Here is a 21,576-nt window from a genome sequence, read left to right on the forward strand (position 1 = left end):
CCCACCTCTTCTATTTTCTGCCCTTCTATGAGCTCTACCCTTAGATCTGGATATTAAAAAAAAGAACAATCATAGAAATGCCAAGTTGGTAACCTAAGCGCGAGGCGGCACCGGGAGCCCACATGCAGCCGGCTGGAACCTGAGCGTGCACCAGCCCTACTCGCCTCGGCTGCCAACGGTCTAGGGAACAAGAGAAAACCAGACTCACGCCCTGGGTCCTGCGAAGGCAGGCAGCGCTCCACACCGTTCCTGGCGCCTGGCTCCTCCGCAGGGGCTGGCACCATGGGGACATTGGCTTCCACTCTGCCCGGGGACTCGGATCCTGCAGCTCCTCCCACAAGAACCACCGAGCTGCCAGAGTCGGTGTCATCAGAACCAGCCCCTGCTGCGCCCCTCTCTCGTGCCTCTCCGCTCGTGGGGCTGGGAGACGCCGCGCTCACGTTCTCTGCGGGCTCCGCCGTGAAATCCCTCTGCGAAGGTGGCACCAGGAAGGACAGTTTGGGCTTCTTGGAAATGGGGGGCGGCTTCCTGCCGGGCGACGAGCCGAGGGGCGAGGTGCCACCGGCTCCGGCCTCCGCTTCCCCGGCCGGACTGTGGCTCCGGAGGCCACGCTCGGCTGCACTGTCCTGGTGACCCTGAGTCGAGCTCTTGGCAGGAGTCGGGAGCGAGCTCGTCGCGGAGGCAGGCTGGCTTTCACTCTCCATTTCATGTATGCTATTTCGGGATTTCAGGAAAGCAGATGGCTTTAAATGATACTGGGGAACAACCGGAGTTTGTTTTTCCTGAGATGCGTGTTCCTCTAAGGGGGCTACCTCGGATCCTGAGTTCTTCTTCACCGGCCTCAACTGCACCATCTGCAACGCTTCGGTGGTGATCAGGGGCATGGGGGGTCTGCTGACCTCCTCCTTGATGGAAGGCTGTCTGCAGGCCCCCCGGGAGGACTCTGGCTGGCCAGGTTTCTTGAAAGAAGGCCTGGCCTCTTTCATCAATTTGGGGTCAAGCGGTGGGGCAGGCGGGGGCACTGAGGGGGGTAAGGCAGGTGGCGGAGGCGGCAGGGAGGCAGATGAATCCAGAAAAGGGCTCAGCGCTGTGGGGGGCGGAGGAAAGCAGGCGTCGTTGGGGGCACAGAAGGGAGTGAGCACTTCTGGGGGCGGAGGCGGGAAGAGGGGAGAACGAGGCAGAGGTGAGCCCTCGGGGAAATCTGCCAGAGGCGGCGGGGGAGGGAGGAAAGGAGACTTGTCAGCGAGACAAGGGGCTGGAGACTCGTGAGGAGCAGCCGCGAGGGGAGACACCAGCGCTGAATCCAGCTTCTTCACCGTCCCGCTTCCTTCGGTGGAAGTATTCGAGGAAAGAGACGTGGAGGAGGAGGAGACGGATACTGAAGATACAAGAGACGACTTCCTCTCTGGCACCTTGGGTTTGGGCTTCCCCTTCCCACTGGCTGGTGACATTGATTTTATGAAGACAGGCACAGGGGTGAGAGCGGTGGGCGTGTTCGACTGGCTGGAATACCCACTGGATGGAGACGTGACTCTGTGCGACTTCTCCGGCGATGTGATCTTTGGTTTGACGGCGCCACCGGGCACCGCGGGTACCGCGGCCCGGGACCCCTCCAGGGGATGGCGGCCCGGCCCGCTTCCAGGTGATGCTGCGCTGCCGGCCTGACCGGCCCCGCCGGCGCTGCCCCGATCCTCCTGCACTCCCGTGTAGTCAATGTAGTAACCCCACGCGTCTGTGTACTCGGACCTGACGCTGCTCGTGTCGCTCTGTGCCGGCGTGAGCCCGCACACGGAGTAGACGTTGGGCGCCGTGGCGGAGGTCAGGCTGCTGCCGGCGCTCACGGTGCTCTGGCTGCGGGAGCGAGGCAGCCACGGTTCTTCGAAGTCACTGCAGGGGCTCTGGGAGGGCGAGCTGCCGCCCTTGCCCGGGAGGTTCAGCTGCAGCGAGTGCTGGAGCGAGGCGATCAGGCTCTCGTTCAGCACCTGCCCGTTCGACTGGATGTTCTTCTTGGGAACCCTGCGCAGAGAGTCCGTCCGAGAGGGTGGCAGGGGAGGCTTCTTGGCTTTCTTCAAAGAAATGCTTCGCGTGAGGGACTTGTCTTGGCAGTTGGACCGGTCCCCTTGGTGTCGCTGCGCTCTTCCATCAAAAACATTGACCACGCTGTGCCTGGGGTTCCCAAAGCCATCATTACTATTGCACAGATCCCCAGCTCTGTGTCCAGAGTCCGGGTGCAGAGTAGGGCAGTAGCCATCGTGGTCCTCTGAATACACAGACCTGGAATCATCCTTGTTAGAGGTCTGGTCCAAACTGCAGCTGCTCGTGTTGCTTACAGGAGTGGAGTAACCAGGAGCTGCCAAATGTGGCTTCAGCGGGGATGCCCGCCCACTACCCGAGGCACTGTATTCCCAGGGCTCCACGCTGCCACCCTGGCCCCGGCCGCCTGAATAACTGGACTCACTCTTGTTATCCACATCCTGGGGGTGGGCTGGGATGCTCAGGTTATTTCTACAGTTATAGGCCATGGCCTGGGACCCATTCTCCCGATTTGCTGGTGTATTTAGAGAGACTTCGGAGTCACAGAGGGACAGCAGCGTGGTTGCGCTGGATGAATGATGACTATCTTTCTGTCTGGAGAGGAGGTGGTCTCTGGATCTGACCTTTGAGTACGAAGACGAGCTGGTAATTTTACTGTCCAGCTGCCCTGAGCTCTGAGCAGTGTGAATCACAATGATCTCTGAAGAGGAGGAGAGTGTGGCATTTGGGATGATGCTGGTGGAGTAGCTCGTGTGAGGAGACACCACACACGCAGGGCTGGTTACGTTCTCACCCTCGAAGTGCCTCAGCTCCTGAGATTTGGGCCTCAACAGTGTTCCCATCCTCGGGGCAGCTCCTAGACGCCCAAAGTCTTCATCTACTTGTGGGTGACCCCGCTGGTAGGGGAAAGTGCCGTCCAGGTCTTCTGCAGGGCCCAGGGCGCCCAGCCGTGGCTCCAGGGACTGAACATTTGCCCTTGCCCCAGACCGGGGAAGACTGTGGAAACCGGCATCACTGTTGAGGCGGGAAGGGAACACGACCCCCGCAGAGTCACTCAGCACGGACATGTTCCCAGAGGAGCCTGAGAAGTGACTCATCTGCGCCGCAATGCCTTGCCCCTTTTGGGCTCTGATTCTTCTCATCGAAGGTGGTACGACTTTCACTTCCTCTGTCTGACAGCTTGAATCCCTGGTTTCTGAGCGCTGTCCCGTAGATCTATAGCTGTCTAGCCTTCCAAGCGTAGAGTAGTGGTCTGGGGCGTACGTCGAGTGACCACCAACATCATCTTGGCCAGTGCCTCCCGAAGCTGGAGAGAAAGCATAAAGAAGCTCATCACCTAAAAATAAAAATCAGTATCTGTGTGCATCACCTTGATCTTTCATCCTCTTCTGATTCTGTGGTATTGTACTTAAAAGAAAAAAAAAAATCTTTTCTATTTGGCCTTGTTTCTTTTCTTCCTATAAGCACCTAGGTGACAGTTTAAGTAGTTACTGATGGCTCCCCCCCAGATGAAGACCTGTATTATAAATTTCACGTACTTCTTTTCATATGAACCTCGTAGCCTCCTATAGATTAAGTGCTGCATATGGAATTCTCAGGTAGTCCCTTTGAGATCAAAGCTGAGGGCTCCTTGGAAGGTTTCCTTTTTACATAATCTCTTTTTGGTAAAGGTAAGACTCTCACCCATCCAGTGACTGTACAGAACATCCATCTAGCAGTGACGGTCTTTCTCAAAGACAGATGAATGTAACAGCTCAACAAAAGGGCTACAGAGGTTATCATTTAGGAGGGACATTGGTATAAAACAGCATTAATTACATTAATTTTTATGTCAGAAGGAAGCCCTAAGAAAAAGAAAAATATGATTTACAGGCCCATCTGTGTTTCAAACATTTCATTATCCATCTTAAGCCATTATCATCTGTCTGTTAGTGACATTCAAAATTCAGTAGCAATCTGTTGTGTTGTGGGGAGGGAAAAAGCAGCAGGAACCGATCCAGTGAACATTTCCTCCAATTAGGATTATTTATTTCTTGGAGCTTTACAACCAAACAGAAAGAATAGTATGTTTAGAAGGAGAGGAGGAAGCAGCAAGGCAGTGACAGCAGCATGAGGCAGGGTTTACTGTAAAGAGAGGGAGGGAAATGGATGAAAAAAATCCTTACACGTAGGTAAAGATTCCAAGCTACCTAGGAAAGAAGAGAAGCTTAAAGTAAAATATAAAGCCAAGAACTTACTCAAAGTGTATAGAGGAAAAAAAAAAAATCCATGCATAGCAATCATTAGGACCAATTAAATCTTGAAAAATAGTAGTGAAACCATAATTCTTTCTAGGTTGTTATTATCCAATAAGGGCCCACAAGCATCACTGTTCACCTGGGTAAGGACGCCGGTGATGATGGGATTCCCGACATCTCCCTCCCTTCCCCACTTACACTAGCCATCATATGACACCTGTCCTGACTGGACAGCATAGCCCATCCAAACAGCAAAGCACGATGCTAAAACAGTGGCAATGGTCTTGAGTCAACTGCACAGGAGAAGCCACCCGGCAATGAAGGTTCCCCAGTGTTAAGCTATTTCCTTCCCTGTGATGATGGAGAATCATTTTTGTGCTCGTGTCTTCGGCAAAGACAATCTACCCAGCCCCCCACCCTCTGCCAGGTACACTGACTGCACACTCACACTACACGTGTACACGTGACGTTCTCCCTCAGAAAAAGGGGGAGTGGGCAAAAGGGTAGGAACAGAAGAAAAGTCTGCTTTAAGCAAAGGAAAACAAAAGCTGCAAGTATTTGCAGTCTAGTATTTTAGAGTGTGTGCACGCTAAGTCACTTCAGTCATGCCTGACTCTTTGTGACCCTCTGGACTGTAGCCTGCCAGGCTCCTCTCTCCAATGGGATTCTCCAGGCAAGAATACTGAAGGGGGCTGCTATGCCCTCTTCCAGGGGATCTTCCCAACCCAGGGATCAAACCCGGTTCTCTTACATCTCCTGTGATGGCAAGGGGGTTCTTTACCACTAGCATCACCTGGGAAGTCCTTTTAGGAGGTGGAGGGTTGACTTGGAGGACTGGATCAGTTTAAACCAGTTCAATCCAAACATTCAGCACACCTTCTTTCATTCTGAGATGGATTTTCATATCTTCTTCTTTCAAATTTGTACTAGTTTTTACATGAAGTGAGTGGTAGATTTTTTAAATAAAACTAACTTGTAGATTTCTATCATTTTTATTACATGTTTTTTTTTTTTTAAGTTGGATAGATATCAAGATTTTGTTTATGACCTTTAAAGACATTTAATGGAGAAGGAAATGGCAACCCACTCCAGTATCTTTGCCTGGAAAATCCCATGGATGGAAGAGCCTGATATGCTACAATCCATGGGGTCACAAAGAGTTGGACACGACTGAATGACTTCACTTTCACGGTCATACACAAAATCTTGATTCTTTCAGGTAACAATTTTGCATGTGAATTCTAGGATTCTGAAAATTGGACTATAGCCATTTCTTCACCACTTACAGTTCAATACAATTTTTAAATTAAAATAACAATGTTTTTCTAGAGACCTCTAAAATTGTAAAGTAATTAGCCTCCAACTAATAAAAAATAAATGAAAAAAAAAAAAAAAAGAGAAGGCCCAGGCATCAGTGAAGTCCCAGAGCAACCAAAAGTAATCAATAAAGTAAAACATATAAAAATGCATCCTAAGAAGAAGAAGAAGCCAACAACTTGTGGAGAAGATGGGCAAATAAAATGAAATATTATGAATGGTGCTAAAAATGAGATCCAGAGAGGAGAGAGCGTTAGAACCACTTCATAACAGCTCGCTTCTAGTTTATAAAGAGTTTCTTTGTAATATTTTTGTGTCTAGACATGCATATATTTGCGTTTAACATTTATGGTGGCCAATGCCATCTTAAGTGTGACAAACACCTGTTTGTTCTCTGTCTCTACAAATCTGAGTTTTGTTTGTTTTGTGTTTTAGATTCCACATGTAAATGAAATCATACAATGTTAAAAAAAAAAAAAAAAAAGACCTCTAAAATATATATACAAAACAACTCATATATTATTTATCATAGGGCCCACTGAAATTCTATTCCTGAAACAGATCCTCCAATATTTTCACAAAATGTGTGACATTATTACAGGACACAGATGAATGCTATCTTTAGTAGCAAAAATTACAAAAATAGAACTACAAATATAGTCCACTCAGCTGCTGCTAAAAATCTTGATGGGATTTACCTGATTTTAATTTAAATAAATATGAAAGCTTAAATTATTTAAAATAATTACACACTTTTTTTCTTTAACTTATAATACTACAAGGTCTATCCAACTTTTTAAAAAAAACATGTAATAAAAATAATGATAGAAATCTACAAGTTAGTTTTACTTAAGGCTTAATGTATGAATTTTTTAAAAAGTCTTGACAGGCCTAAAGTAATGTTCTCAGTATCAACCAACAAAAATTATTCAGAAGGAGATTCCTTTAAATAAGTCCTTTTCTGCTTGGGGAGTAACATATTGGGATAAGTTCCAGGAAAACACAGACTATTCAGCAGCCAAACATAATTATATATGAACAAAATAATCTTATCTGGTTCTAAAAGATGGAATCTCTTAACAGGTTGCTCAAATACAATTTCATGTACGTTTAAGATGAGAGAAAAGAAAAAGACACTTTGTCCTTTTATTTAAATGGAAGGCAGCAAATTACATGCCATAAATATGCTTTAAACAGAAAATATCATACCTTGATTTTAAAACTTTATATGCTGACCAGTCTCTAGAGTCCACTACAGATTTTGAAGTAGAAGCTGCATATAGTTAAGCACAATTAACTCTAATACTAGGAGCATCTCTGGTTAGATTTTAAAATTGAAAGTCCCAGCAATTTAGGCTATGTTTTGTGGACAGACTGTATCTTTTCCAGTGAATGTCTTTTTTTAGTTAAGCACAATTAACTCTAATACCAGGAGCATCTCTGGATAGATTTTAAAATTGAAAGTCCCAGCAATTTAGTCAGTGTTTTGTGGACAGGCTGTATCTTTTCCAGTGAATGTCTTTTTTTTCAGATAATCATATCCTTTTAAAGTCTAATTTGTCTGACTCAGTCCTTCTTCCCCACGCTTTATATCTAAGGAAGACTAACTCTTAAGATAAGAAGTATCTACTTTTGATAATAATTAGTAAGATAGCACAAAGCTCTCAAATCAGAGGCCTTATAAGTACAAAATATTAGGAGAAAGGGCAAAGTCAACCCTTGCCCAAATGAATGAAGCAAAGGAAAGGTACAATCCAATTTTTTTGCTAAATGTGGGAAGATCCCCTGGAGAAGGGAAAGGCTACCCACTCCAGTATTCTAGCCTAGAGAATTCCATAGACTGTATAGTCCATGGGGTTGCAGAGAGTCGGACACAACTGAGCAACTTTCACTTCACTTCACTTCATTCAAATGTTCCTTTCCCTTACTCTACCCACTAGTCCTTCCAACTGGCCTATCTATAAGACTAGAGTGGTTGTCTAATTGTCTTTTTTTTTTTTAATCTCTAACTTAGATACAGCTGTCTCAGCTGACCTCCAGCCATGATCCAAGGCATGTCATCAACTGTGCAATGACACCAAAAGTTTCTTATCTGGCAACATACAACACAGGTGATGTGCAGAAAGCTTTTTTTTTTTTTTGCCTCAGTATTAGTGGTATTCCTGTTATGGGCAAAAGAGAAATGAATCAGGGCCTCAGAGACTCTATCACCAGTTTTAAAAATATTAAAATTACAGAGGATATGATTTACCTAGCTGATCAGATACTTCCAGTAAGGTCAAAGAGGCAACTGAGTTACCAGCTCCATACTGACTGGCTCAGTTTAAAAAAGATTAAAAAAAAGTGTTAAAAGTTCATAACTTTGAGGCTCTAGAAATCAGATAGATAGATAGACAATTCATACTGAATATTTACGTGTATGTCTATCTTTATCTGGGCCAAACTATTCTTAAACTCTGGGCACAAAGCCATCCCAAACCTACTCATTTTGACTGGAAAGTCACTTAAAATGTAGCCTACCTGGAAACATCAACCTTGTTATCTTACAAAGAGCTGTCCGTAAAGTTACGTTTTTAGGTTAAGGCATCTCCTAAAAGAGCACTCAAATATAAATGTTACCTGAGTACTGTAAGAAATTAGCCCATTAATATCTGCTAGACATACCAGTACACATCATTTTTTCTCAAATTAGTTGCCTGTCACCTAAAGGAGAAAGAAAAACAGTATAAAAGAATGGGATACAGGAGGCCTGCGCCACTAAAGGAGGCGATGTGAGGGCATGAACCAGAGGCAGCCTTCGTAAATCCTGTGGATGCAATCTGGCCTTTGTTCGTGATAAAATCCCTGTGTTATGGGGTAAGATGAGAGTCCAGTGTCATCTGGGTCACTGAAGCCACCGAGTGCAGATGAAAAGCATCACTATTCGTCCCTCTGTAGTTGCAGTCTGGAAGGCAGAGAACACATACTGTAGAGCTGAATGGCAGTAAAGAGAGAAAATGCCAGGTAAACAAGAATAAGCCTTTCCTCCCTAATACACGGCATGTGTGTAGGCAAGGAAAAAAGCACATAGGAATGATGTCTGTGACACCTAGAGTTAAAACTACCTCGACATGCTATAACATACACCACCATTGCTAGGATAAACTCATTTTGCCTAAAACACTGATAGGCAAGCTCAGAAGTAATGATTTGGAGTTTTTAGAGTATAGCCCTCAATAGCAAATAAAAGTAAAAATATCAGTTCAGTTCAGTCGCTCAGCCGTGTTTGACTCTTTGCGACCCCATGGACTGCAGCATGTCAGGCCTCCCTATCCATCACCAACTCCCGGAGTTTACTCAAACCCATGTCCATTGAGTCGGTGATGCCATTCAACCATCTCATGCTGTCGTCCCCTTCTCCTCCTGCCCTCAATTGTTCCCAGCATCGGGGTCTTTTCCAATGAGTCAGTTCTTTGCATCGGGTGGCCAAAGTATTGGAGTTTCAGCTTCAACATCAGTCCTTCCAATGAACACCCAGGACTGATTTCCTTTAGGATGGACTGGTTGGATCTCCTTGCAGTCCAAGGGACTCTCAAAAGTCTTCTCCAACACCACAGTTCAAAAGCATCAATTCTTCAGCGCTCAGCTTTCTTTATAGTCCAACTCTCACATCCATACATGATTACTGGAAAAACCATAGCTTTAAAAATAAACAAATGGGACCTAATGAAACTTAAAAGCTTTTGCACAACAAAGGAAACTATAAGCAAGGTGAAAGACAGCCCTCAGATTGGGAGAAAATAATAGCAAATGAAGCAACAGACAAAGGATTAATCTCAAAAATATACAAGCAACTCCTAAAGCTCAATTCCAGAAAAATAAATGACCCAATCAAAAAATGGGCCAAAGAACTAAACAGACATTTCTCCAAAGAAGACATACAGATGGCTAACAAACACATGAAAAGATGCTCAACATCACTCATTATCAGAGAAATGCAAATCAAAACCACAGTGAGGTACCATTACACGCCAGTCAGGATGGCTGCTATCCAAAAGTCTACAAGCAATAAATGCTGGAGAGGGTGTGGAGAAAAGGGAACCCTCTTACACTGTTGGTGGGAATGCAAACTAGTACAGCCGCTATGGAGGATAGTGTGGAGATTTCTTAGAAAACTGGAAACAGAACTGCCATATGACCCAGCAATCCCACTCCTGGGCATACACACCGAGGAAACCAGATCTGAAAGAGACATGTGCACCCCAATGTTCATCACAGCACTGTTTATAACAGCCAGGACATGGAAGCAACCTAGATGCCCATCAGCAGACAATTGGATAAGGAAGCTGTGGTACATATACACCATGGAATATTACTCAGCCATTAAAAAGAATTCATTTGAATCAGTTCTAATGAGATGGATGAAACTGGAGCCCACTATACAGAGTGAAGTAAGCCAGAAAGATAAAGAACATTACAGCATACTAACACATATGTATGGAATTTAGAAAGATGGTAATGATAACCCTATATGCAAAATAGAAAAAGAGACACAGACGTACAGAACAGACTTTTGGACTCTGTGGGAGAAGGCGAGGGTGGGATGTTTCGAAAGAACAGCATGGAAACATGTATATTATCTATAGTGAAACAGATCACCAGCCCAGGTTGGATGCATGAGACAAGTGCTCAGGCCTGGTGCACTGGGAAGACCCAGAGGAATCGGGTGGAGAGGGAGGTGGAAGGGGGGATCGGGATGGGGAATACATGTAACTCCATGGCAGATTCATGTCAATGTATGACAAAACCCACTTCAATGTTGTGGGGTAATTAGCCTTCAACTAATAAAAATAAATGGAGAAAAAAAAAAAAAGAAAGAAAAACCATAGCTTTGACTAGACGGACTTTTGTCGGCAAAGTAATGTCTTTGCTTTCTAATATGCTGTCTAGCTTGGTCATAACTTTCCTTCCAAGGAGTAAGCGTCTTTTAATTTCATGGCTGCAGTCACCATCTGCAGTGATTTTAGAGCCCCCCAAAATAAAGTCAGCCACTGTTTCCCCATCTATCTGCCGTGAAGTGACGGGACCGGATGCCATGAGCTTAGTTTTCTGCATGTTGAGTAATTATAAGCAAAGAAGTCCACAGGTGGACCAAAGAGAAAAAGGAAGACTCACGACAGGTCGTGGTCAGTTGGTACAATGATTACAATAGCAGCGAATACGTTTACGTTAACAGTAGTGTGTGTGTGTGCACTCAGTCGTGTCCAACTCTTTGCGACCCCATTACATTGTAGCCCACCAGGTTCCTCTGTCCATGGGGTTTTCCCGGCAAGAATACAGGAGCGGGTTGCCATTTCCTGCTCCAGGGGATATTCCTGACTCAGGGATTGAACCCTCATCTCCTGCACTGGCAGGCAGATACCAGGGACCACGTGCTCTACCTGTATAAATTCATTAAATCCTCGAACAGCCCTATGAATTAGGTTCTACTAACATCAGCAACCACACTTTTTTTGAGTGAAAAAGTAGACTCAGAGAGGGGAAATAACCGGCTTGAGGTGGCCCAGCAAGTAAGTGGCGGAGACAGGATTCACTCTGAAGCAGCCTGGTACTGAAGTCCCTGCTGCCTCAGCAGACATTCCTGATGGGTCATGAAAAAACAGGTAGAGGCAAAGAATACAGAAAGAAAAGAAAACGTTATCCAAAGCACATGTAAAGATAAGCAGAAACAAGATGGGTGAGTGAATAATGAAGTAAACCATCTTCTGCACCAGTCAAAAGAAACTTTTGGTTTCTGTTTTTCAACCACATGTTGAGAAATACCAAACCAAAAAGCAATGAATTTGTTTCACCAGAAGTACCAGTAAGGCATTATTCAACACAAATGACTATTTTCAATTTTACTGGTATTTACTAATGATGTTGGATGAAAAAATGCCACCAACATTGTCAGTATAATTAGTGAAGCCCATACTCACAATCTGAAGTCCCAGAATAAGTTTTTGGTCTCATGAAAACTTAAGCTCTAAATTGAAAGTGAATTTTACTGTGGGCATGCCCACTGTTGAAGGTACACAGAGATGATGACATAACTGTTTAGTTTCTATCATCCCAGTCAATAGTTTTCATATATGCTCTTCCTCTTACCTTGTCATCAAAATTCAACAAATCACCCGCATGGGATGTTAAGATTTGTACCCAGTGCCTCGTTCAGGAAAGAGGCTGACCCTCTGGGGTACCAAAAGGCTATCAGAATGTATTGATTTCATAAAGACCACCGATAAGGTTAGGGTAGTAATGGTGAGTAGCAATGAGGGGCAACAGAATACAGTTCTGATGAGCCATACCTAGCTCCTTCTGTATGCTGTCAGGGACTCCTGTAATAGTCTTTCTCCTTTTGACTTTCTTCGGTCGTCTTACCAGAGTGTCTGTGTAAATTAGAGACCGCCGAAGGCTGGCCTGGCGATCGAAATTCTCCCCTAATGCAGAGTAGTAGAACAAGCAAAGCAATGTTATTTTCAAGCAAGCCGACACCATGCACTTTCTTCCAGAAGCTTGTTGTAAAATGATAAGAAGGTATTAATAATGATGTTAGCCAGTCATACAATGATGAATGGATGCTGAAGGGCAAAAAAGGGAGGAAAGCACGTTAGCATCATAAGGCTGTTTTCCAGTTTCTGGGTGTATGTCCATTCAAAGAAAGCACCTTGAGCTCATTTGCAAATGCAAACTGGTGAATAACACATTGGACGAGTGATTTTGTGTTATTTAAAAAATGGGTTATTTTGGAAGTGTTTCACAAAAGTCTTCAGTCACCAAAATCACGCTTTACATCAGCTGGAGATGAATTTATTTGCTTCATCTGGTCCTCACCAGAGACCAAAGGACTGTCTTGTCCGATGTGATGAAACAAATAACTGAATCAAGAATTCCTAGGTGAAGACTTTTCTTCAGTCAAGGAGGCTCATAATTTGAATAGACTGAGATAATTGTTATGGTGTGAGACACAATGATAATGAAAAAGCCTTATAATGATAAAGTACTTTTATCACAATGAGACCCAGTAGCACTGTGGTTTGTTAAAGCTAAACTGCTTCTCGCTGCTGCTTAATCACGTTTCAAAAGATGATCTAAATTCATTACAGGTATGTTGAAATCAAACCCAGAAGGACACATCGAAGTTTTTTCTTTCTAGTGTGTATGTTGTGTGATTATCACACCATGGGATAACCTAAAATAGTAACATATCAATTATTGTTTGGTCTGCTTCAAATCACTTGACACTTGAAGAGAAGTTTTATAGCACTGACCTTATTAAATGGTTCTTCTCCTCAAAAAGAGATTTAAAAAATACATATGTACACATACAAAATATATACTTCCATATTGTAAGAAAAGTTTAAAAATTATTCACCCTTTTTAGCAACACCAATGCACATTCAAAAGTGGGTATGCTGTGAACAATATATCTTCTATTTTAATAGGAATACATTGTGAACAGAACCAATAAGGTTCTAATCAAAACAGAGAATAAAAGACCGGAATGATCAAAACACATTTCACCTACAAAGCAACAAACTTAGATGAGGGCTTGTAAATTTGAAAATGCTCACAACTTTGTTCCTAACAGAGAAAACACAGAAATGATTTAGAGAAAACCCTGAAACACCAGAAGGTACCATCACTGTGATAAATGCATCACTATGTACAGTAGCAAATATGGCCTAGAAGAGGCCAGTCAGGACTTCACTGGTTCATTTGTTTTCCGTGGCAGAGGAAAAACATTTTCTTGACTCAAATTATTAAGAATGGACAAAATATTAATAGACAGTTGCATTTAGTCTCCAGGTTTGCTTCCTACACACAAAAAACAAAAATAAACCACCCAAGCTCCAAGGAAATTAAAAAACAAACTGCGAGGATGAACATCTAAGACATATACCATTACTGGGGCCAAACTCTCCATCCTTCATTGTGACCTAAAAGGACTGTCTCCTCTACTGGGTTAAACATATCTAAGAGCAGGGACCATGATCACGCACCCTGGCATCGCCTGGGGCATTCAGCTCGATGCCTGACACGAAGTAGTTATTCAGTAAATGTCTACTGAATTGAGAGGGATTTAATTATTCCTTTTCATTGAAAAAATGGCAGTAGTCTGTCAGGGTTACTACTTAGAAATCAATTTAGCTAGCTCAAACATCAGTCCAAAGGCAGTTTGTAAGAACTGCTTCAGCATGCTTACTCACTCTGTTTATCTTTCAGGTGTAAGAACTGCTATCCCACATGGCAGATTAAACACCACACTCATATGCACATTTTATTTTACACATTTTTTTTCTCTTCAACTCTTAGAACAGAATGAGTTCCCACAGGACACAGGACTGTGACTAAAGGGAGTAAATCGATTTTCAAGCCAGCAGCTCATTGTACTAATGTTTTTTTCCTCTCTGCCTGGCAAGCATCTCTCTGCATTTGAAATAATATATTTATTGGCATTCTTTCCTCTGCTGAACTGTACTGAAAACCAAATAGAAGGTCAATGTTCACCCAAATGAATGAGCACATGACAACAACGCCCTACAGGAAGCTACATTTTATCTTCTAGTGCTTTGGAAATGTATCATTTAAAGAGCCGGGAGTTGCATAACCTATGTCAATTCAACCACTAAAAGTAAACAAATTTAATGCTTCTTTATACCAGAATATCAGAAAAACTACTTCTTTATGAAATGTTTGTGTGTATAGTAAACACACAGATCCAGAAAATGGATCAATAAATATGTCATTAGGCATTTGCCTTCTACATCTCTGAAAATGTTAATCACTCAAAAGTAAACTGCATTTTGTCCTAACTTGTATTGCTCATTTCTTTATTGTCATTCACCTCTCCTGTGTGGCATTTTCAAGGCCTCCCTTTAAACCCTATGTAATTCATATCCACTTACTCATCAGACAGGAAAGAATAAAGTTCAGAGGCTGACACTGTCTGCTGTTGTGACAATGTATTTCACTGTAAATTATTCTTTATTCCTGAAAATCTATTCTGCTTTAAATTTCCTAATTTAATGATAATGCATTTTATCTGAATTCCATTAAGGATTGTTACATTTCATAGCACAATCTTACAATATTAATTCTGAGGCTTTTAATCAATCAAATAATGTAATGCATTTTCTCGCAGAAAATACACAGCCATATAAACATTACACTTTGTTCTGAAATACAATTATATACAAAAATACATTTAAAAGTATGATTTGGTGAATGAGAATCATACTAAGAAAAATCAATAATCAATGCTATTTGCAAAGAGAATGGAATAAAATGCCATGTTATTCCTGCAAGGTTTAAGTACAGTAAATGTGGGAAAATGTACATGTAATTTAAAATAATTCATGTACTTATTAAATTTCTCTGGAATTCAAAAGAGTTTTAAATGTAATTTTTAAACATCTTGTAAGGTTTAAAAAAATTCGTCAATAACTATCGAAATATTTTTAGTCCCTTACAAGCTCACCAATGCCATGGTAAAAAACTTTCTAACAGTAGTCAAGAGCAGTAGCCTCAGAAACACAGCAAAGGTATGACGAGTTTTCATCCTAATTTTTTATGAAAACTTATCCTTATTGATCAACTGATTTTTTTAGGTTCTGGCCTTATAAGTCAGATTTTGTATGAGCTGATTTATTGGTATGATTACCAATAATGTTTTCTCTCGAACACAGTCTAATGTCTGAAGCTACCCTTAACATGTCTATTTTGCATTTTGTACACTCCCCAGACCAATGATCTATCTTCTCTGCAGGATGTAGAAGTAACAGGGCAGGAAAATTTTGTTACTTATTAACAGCTCTCTATGTTTGAGAAAAACTGTTTGAGCTTTACGTACCTTGTCACTTTAATTATCACAGATGATTAAAACCTGAATAGAATATTCTGCAAGAACTTGCATTTCACATTTGGCAATTAATATTCATATGCCAGCCTAACATGTTCTAAATTTTTTATATTTAGAAGGAATGGATTTTTATTTGATGATTATAGAATTCAAATCATGGAGATCAAGATATAATTTTACTATCCTATTAGATTTTTTAAATGTATATTTCATATTTTTATTTCAAGTGATTTCCCCCTTTTTCTACTTCAGAAAACAAGAAGGTAAGAAAATCATTCAGAAATATTAAATGTGTTCTTTTTCACTTTTATAAATGAGTTAAAATAGCCTTTTAGAAAGTAAACCTAATTTTTTCTCACCCAAGATCACATTTAGAAGATATTTCCATATAGCCAAAGTATTTTAAAAAGGCAATTCAATTAAAAGGCACACTTAAGCTGAATGGCTGGACCACGGAGTACTCTGACATCAACCTTTGGTGATACAGTCTACAAATCTAAAAGCAAGAGACATTTGACATGCACACACATATACATTTTAGTATTCCCTTCATTCAACAAAAAGCAGGAAGTCAGACCACAGCTCTCTACCTCTGTTTTATGAATGACATGCTAAGAGCATACACCAAACAAAGAGCCATAGTCATTCTCCCAGAACAGTTGGAACCTGTCCACAGAGCAAAGCATACCAGTTATGTTAATAGGAACCACGTCAGCCTGGACTGTTTGGGCTTGCTGCCGCATCTTCTCTTCCGGTGTTGGCAAGGGAAGTGACTTGGTCCAGTTGGTTTGAGTATGAAGGTCAGAGCAGTCACTTGACGTTGGCGTCTTAGGTCTCCTGGTGGAAGTAAGTCTTTCCTCTTCTGATGAAGAGAGAGAACACTGCAGGGGAAAAAAGTGAGAAGAAGCCATAGAGTGTAATTGCTGGCAGAAACATTTAAAAATACATTAAAAAAAAATTAAACTGAAGCAAGCCAGAAAAAAAAAAAAGGGTCACATTTAGGAATAAGAAGCAATGGTTCATAAGGGAACCGCTCATCATCTTGCATGTAACCCATAATATACCTGATTTGCTAAGGCCTTAGTCTCTAAGCCATGAGGACTGGAAAAGGTTTTGCTGACCCACGAAATTTTTTAAGTTCTTCCTGTTTCTTTCTATATTTACTGCGATCAGAAAGCTTATGGATTTAGTTTAACATTAGAAGCCCAGAGAAACATCATGGGTTTGGCCATCAGTCTCTATTTTTATTTAAAATTTCTTTCCGCTCCAAGTAGTTTCTAGCCTCAATCTCATTTCCTTTAGGCTCTGCCCTCAAGTTTGAAAATGATAGAGCTATTGTTGTTCAACTATCTGTGCTGTTTGGAAGTTATTTACATAGAAAAAGAAAAATCAACTGCGAAATTGTTAAATTATCAGAAGCTGACCAGAGCTCTGCTTGGAGCCTATCAGAGCCCCATGAAGACATTTCAAGCAGTGTCTGTTTTGATACACATTAACATCCTAACTGGGGAGCCCTTTTCAATACCTTTCTTTCCTCACATCTTAAAATGCGTAAGCAAGAAAGTTGTTTTAGCAAGCATTTCATGATGAACTTCACCATGGCTCCAGCGGCTAGTTCTACAACAAATGCCAAGAACTGAAAAAAACTGCCACAGGCTCGTGGGTGCTAAGTTGCTTCAGTCGCTGTCTGACTCTGTGACCCTAGGGACTGTAGCCTGCCAGGCTCAACTGTCCACGGGGATTTTTCAGGCGAGAATACTGGAATGGGTTGTCATGCCCTCCTCCAGGGGATCTTCCCAACCCAGGGATCAAACCTGCTTCTCTTCTCCTGCATTGGAAGGCAGGTTCTTTACCACTAGGACCACCTGGGAAGCCTGCCACAGACTCAGGAACAACATTATTTTGTTGAGGAACGGCAGTTTATAATCATAATAAACGCCTAAGAACTGCTCTTCAAGTTGAAAGCATTTAAACTACTACCTAAGGTATTAAGACAAATTTTATTTAAAAATGAATGAATAAATAAATAAACATTCCCAAGGAAATACCTGTAAAACTAGCAGCCAAGTCAATTCAACACTCTCAACCACACCCCCTTAAAGGGGTAATTGCTATCCTGACTTCTAACATCCAGCTTCATTTGCCTGTTTTTGGATTTTCTCTAAGGAAAATCATATTGTATTTTCTCTTTTGTGACTTACTTCTTTCGTTTAACACAGTATTTGTGAAGATTTATCTATCTTTCAAAAGCATGTCTTGATACCTTTCCAGGTCTAATGCAAGTTTCTAAGAGGACATTAGTAAGACATCTACAGAAATACATTACTTAGATATTCTGAACAGAAGAACACTGCTATCTCTGTTTACTGCTATTGAATTAGCCTTCCTGAAAAAAAATCTGTGTTTATTCTACAACTAATAGCACTTCACATATCTGAGAAAGACTACTCTAGAGCTATGAAAATAGTGTGGTAGGGGATAGAGTCCTAAGCTAAGAATCCAAAGACCTGAGTCTATTCGCTTTATATTTTTCAGTCAAGGGATCCTGAAATTGTTCCTAAACATTGAAGTTTCCTTTGCTGTAAAATAGGGCTGTACTCTCTACCACATCCCACTAAAGGTACTTGTGAACCTAATGACATGATAGCTATGAAAAAGGCATTGTGGAAATAAAAAATATATATATATGAACAGACATCTCAATATATGAGATTTTACATTATTAGTACATAATACATATAAAATGATAACCTACTTTCTTTGCCACCTAAGGAAAATGTGAAACGCTTGTAATTAAAACTGACAAATAAATATATTCAATTTATTGAGCATGTTATTGACATCTTATTGTGACACTAAATTGCATCATTTCGATTCATGTTTGACCCAACACTGGTTAAAATTATTGCCTCTACCACAGATCTGTGAAAGGCAATTAAGCCTTCCCAGGTGGCTCAGTGGTAAAGAATTCGCCTGCCAATGCAGGAGGCAGAGGACACGTGGGTTCGATTCCCAGTTGGGAAGATCCCCCAGAGGAGGAGATAACAACCTTCAACCACAGAAATGTTTGAAAGAATTAAATTAAGTCATGAAGATCAAATCAGTCGATCCTAAAGGAAATCAACCCTGAATATTCATTGGAAGGACTGGTGCTGAAGCTGAAACGCCAATACTTTGGTCACCTAATGCGAAGAGCCGACTCACTGGAAAAGACCCTGATGTTGGGAAAGATTGAAGGCAGGAGGAGAAGGGGGCAACAGAGAATGAGACGGTTGGATGGCATCACTGACTCAATGGACATGAGTTCAAGCAACCTTAAGGAGATAGTGAAGGTCAGGGAAGCCTGGCGTGTTGCAGTCCATGGGGTTGCAAAGGGTCAGACACAACTGAGCAACTGAACAACAAAGTCATACCAATGAATCAATTATGTCTACCCTTTACGCGGTTGTGACACTCAAAATAGGTTTGATATACAATACTTATTATCTACCCTCACACTGCAGGTCCACAAAACACACACAAATTAAAATTAATTTTATTTGAGAATTTCATGACAGTTTGTGTAAAGTTCACATTCAGCTTCACATGTCTGAAGCTGAATCTCAACTCAGTAAATTATGTTACTCTTTCTGATACGTATATACATAGAAATAATTTTTCAGGCAACCTTGAAATATAGCACAGATTTTAAAGGCCATAAGAAGCAAATCTTAACAGGTAAGCTTCAGCTTGATGGAAAATAAATAGCATGGCAACACCCTACCGAAAGGGTTCCCTCTTGCATGTGACGTCTGCCTAGGGAGATGGTGAAGCACTGTTTTACGGTCTGTATTCTGCTCGGTGGGACTCATCAGCCCTGGTAACCTACTTTTCTTTCAGTTGACTGAGCCTGTCAGATTTGATAACTCTCACAATGAAACAGATCTTCAGTTCAGCCTCGTTGCCATGGGATGATCACCAGGGATTGCTCCAGTATAACAACTGACAAAGATAATCTAGTTTATAAAGTACTCCCCTCCTTTGTGAGAAAATTTCCCAGACAAGCAGGGCACAGATAAAGTTATATGCAAATGTGACTGTTACACAGGTGCCACAATCTACTAAAGAAAAATAAGGAACCAGGATGGCACATCTTTCAGAATGATCTGACTCCCACTGCTCTCAGTATTTGTAAATACAGCAGGGGCAACAGGAAAAACCTCATCCATCTCAACGGCAGAACACATCACAATTACTCCATTAAGATGGATACTGGAATGCCGTGGATTATTACCTTAGCCTCTTAACTCTTGTCGGCCACCCTCCCCTTCTCCCCATCCCTGCTTTAATAGTCTATTTCTCAACACAGAAGCCCGAGGGATCCTTTCAAAACATGTCAGATCATGCGGCTCCTGTGCAATCTTACTAGAACCTACGAGACCCTACATGACCTGTGAACTGGCCCCTTGCTATCTCTGACCTCATCTCCTACAATCCTATCCCTTTTCTACCCTACTCTAGCACACCATCTTCCATCCAGTTCCTTGTACAAATCAAGCACACTCCTGCCTCAGGGTCTTTGCACATGATGTTTCCACCATCTGAAATGCTCGTCCTTTAGACATCCTCATGGATAGCACCTTCTTATTCTTCAGGGGCTTAGTCAAGAGTCCCCTTCTTCTTGAGGTCTTACCTGCTAACCTGCCTAAAATTTCAACTCCTCCCCATTATTTCATATCTCCCTTCTCTTCTTTCTTTTTTCTCTTTAGTACATATCACCAGTATACATATATTTTAGCTATTTATCTTGTTTGTCGTGCCCTTGAAAATTAAGTTCCAGGAGACCTTAAATCAGAATGACATAGAGTACAATTTCACAATTTTACCTAAAAAGGAGTCACCATTTAGTGACTGATGTCTCAACACCTTGCCCTAGGTTACAGGCTTTAGAGGAATTGGTACCTCATTTAATCTTTTTTTTTTTTTAACCTCATTTAATCTTCATAGCATTAGCCTCGCTTTGTAAATATAGAAATGGAGTAAAGCAACTTCAGTTGTGGAAAGCTGACAAGTGGACAACAGATTAGAACCTACAGCTGGCCTCAAAGCCCTGCTGCTAAATAGTATAAAATAACAACTTGATAATATTTGCAATAAATTACTATGTTTTCTAATCTAAAAATAAAAATATCCATTTATATCTCTGAATAAGAAAAAGATCTTAAAAAAAAAAAGAATCTATAGTAAACTCAGCAGTGTGGTATAATGAATGGAACACTTTAAGTATCAGCACACTGGCTCTGTCATTTATCAGCTCTATGTTTTGAGCAATTCAAGCTCCCTGTGTTAAGAACAGAATAACTTAAATAGCATCGCCATGCTTCATGTTAAGGGATCCCTCAGTACAGGGTGAATTTTTTTTTTTTAAATATCGAGTTTAAAGTGGACTTGCTTTCAGAACTTAAATGCAGCTTGATTTGTAAATGCAGTTTAATTGATCAATAATGTTCATTAATATCTCATATCCTTAATCTGGAAGAAATGGACAGTCACAAATGAAACGTAAGAAACCATGATTTCTTGTGTCAAATTGCTTAATTTACAAAGGGAGATCACCTGCCATACCAGCAGTTGTTTTGTGAATTTTGGATGCTGTTAAGTCCTGCATTTCAGAACTTTGAGGTCCTGTCTGGAAATCAGACAAGTTCCCACCAGATGGATGGTGAGGCCTGAAACATGGTCTGTTTGGCAGACTGCCAAGTTATCAAAAAGTGGGCTTAACTGAAAAACACATTTGCCCAGGCTTTTTTTTTTTAATCTGCTATGCTTTTAAAAATTAGAAAGCCTAATTATAGCCAGAGTTAAACTTAGCATTCATTTAGCAATTATTACATAAAAATAGATATGGAACAGATGGAACTATACAGAGCACCACTTAAGAGGAAAGCCACATACATTTCAGTCCTTTTTACAGGACACTGACTCAGTCTATGGTGTTTTTCTCTTCAGAATTAAACCCCTCTCGGGTGGACTCTTTCTGTTTAAAGATTCTAGATAGTTTATAAGGTGCCAACATGTTTGCAGCCTTTTTTGGCTATATGTTTATACCACCTTTAATATACTTAGACA

The 21,576-nt window shown here is 41.5% G+C and overlaps 1 protein-coding gene across 5 annotated transcripts in view; it reads right to left on the bottom strand.

The window, feature by feature from the left end:
- The window catches only part of NHSL1 (NHS like 1), a 142,131-nt gene that overhangs the window by 7,694 nt on the left and 112,861 nt on the right, over window positions 1-21,576 (bottom strand). For 4 of the 5 annotated variants that reach the window (XM_043457049.1, XM_043457052.1, XM_043457053.1 and 1 more), the window contains exons 4-6: window positions 16,157-16,349; window positions 11,915-12,046; window positions 209-3,340 (exon numbers count right to left, since the gene is read on the bottom strand). In XM_043457049.1, the coding sequence (XP_043312984.1) occupies window positions 209-3,340; window positions 11,915-12,046; window positions 16,157-16,349 (3,457 nt within the window). The remainder of the gene's footprint in view (window positions 1-208; window positions 3,341-11,914; window positions 12,047-16,156; window positions 16,350-21,576) is intronic. The other variant, XM_043457050.1, reaches the window with a different exon arrangement.

This window comes from Cervus canadensis, chromosome 33, assembly GCF_019320065.1.
Source record: "Cervus canadensis isolate Bull #8, Minnesota chromosome 33, ASM1932006v1, whole genome shotgun sequence".
NCBI classification, from domain to species: Eukaryota; Metazoa; Chordata; class Mammalia; order Artiodactyla; family Cervidae; genus Cervus; species Cervus canadensis.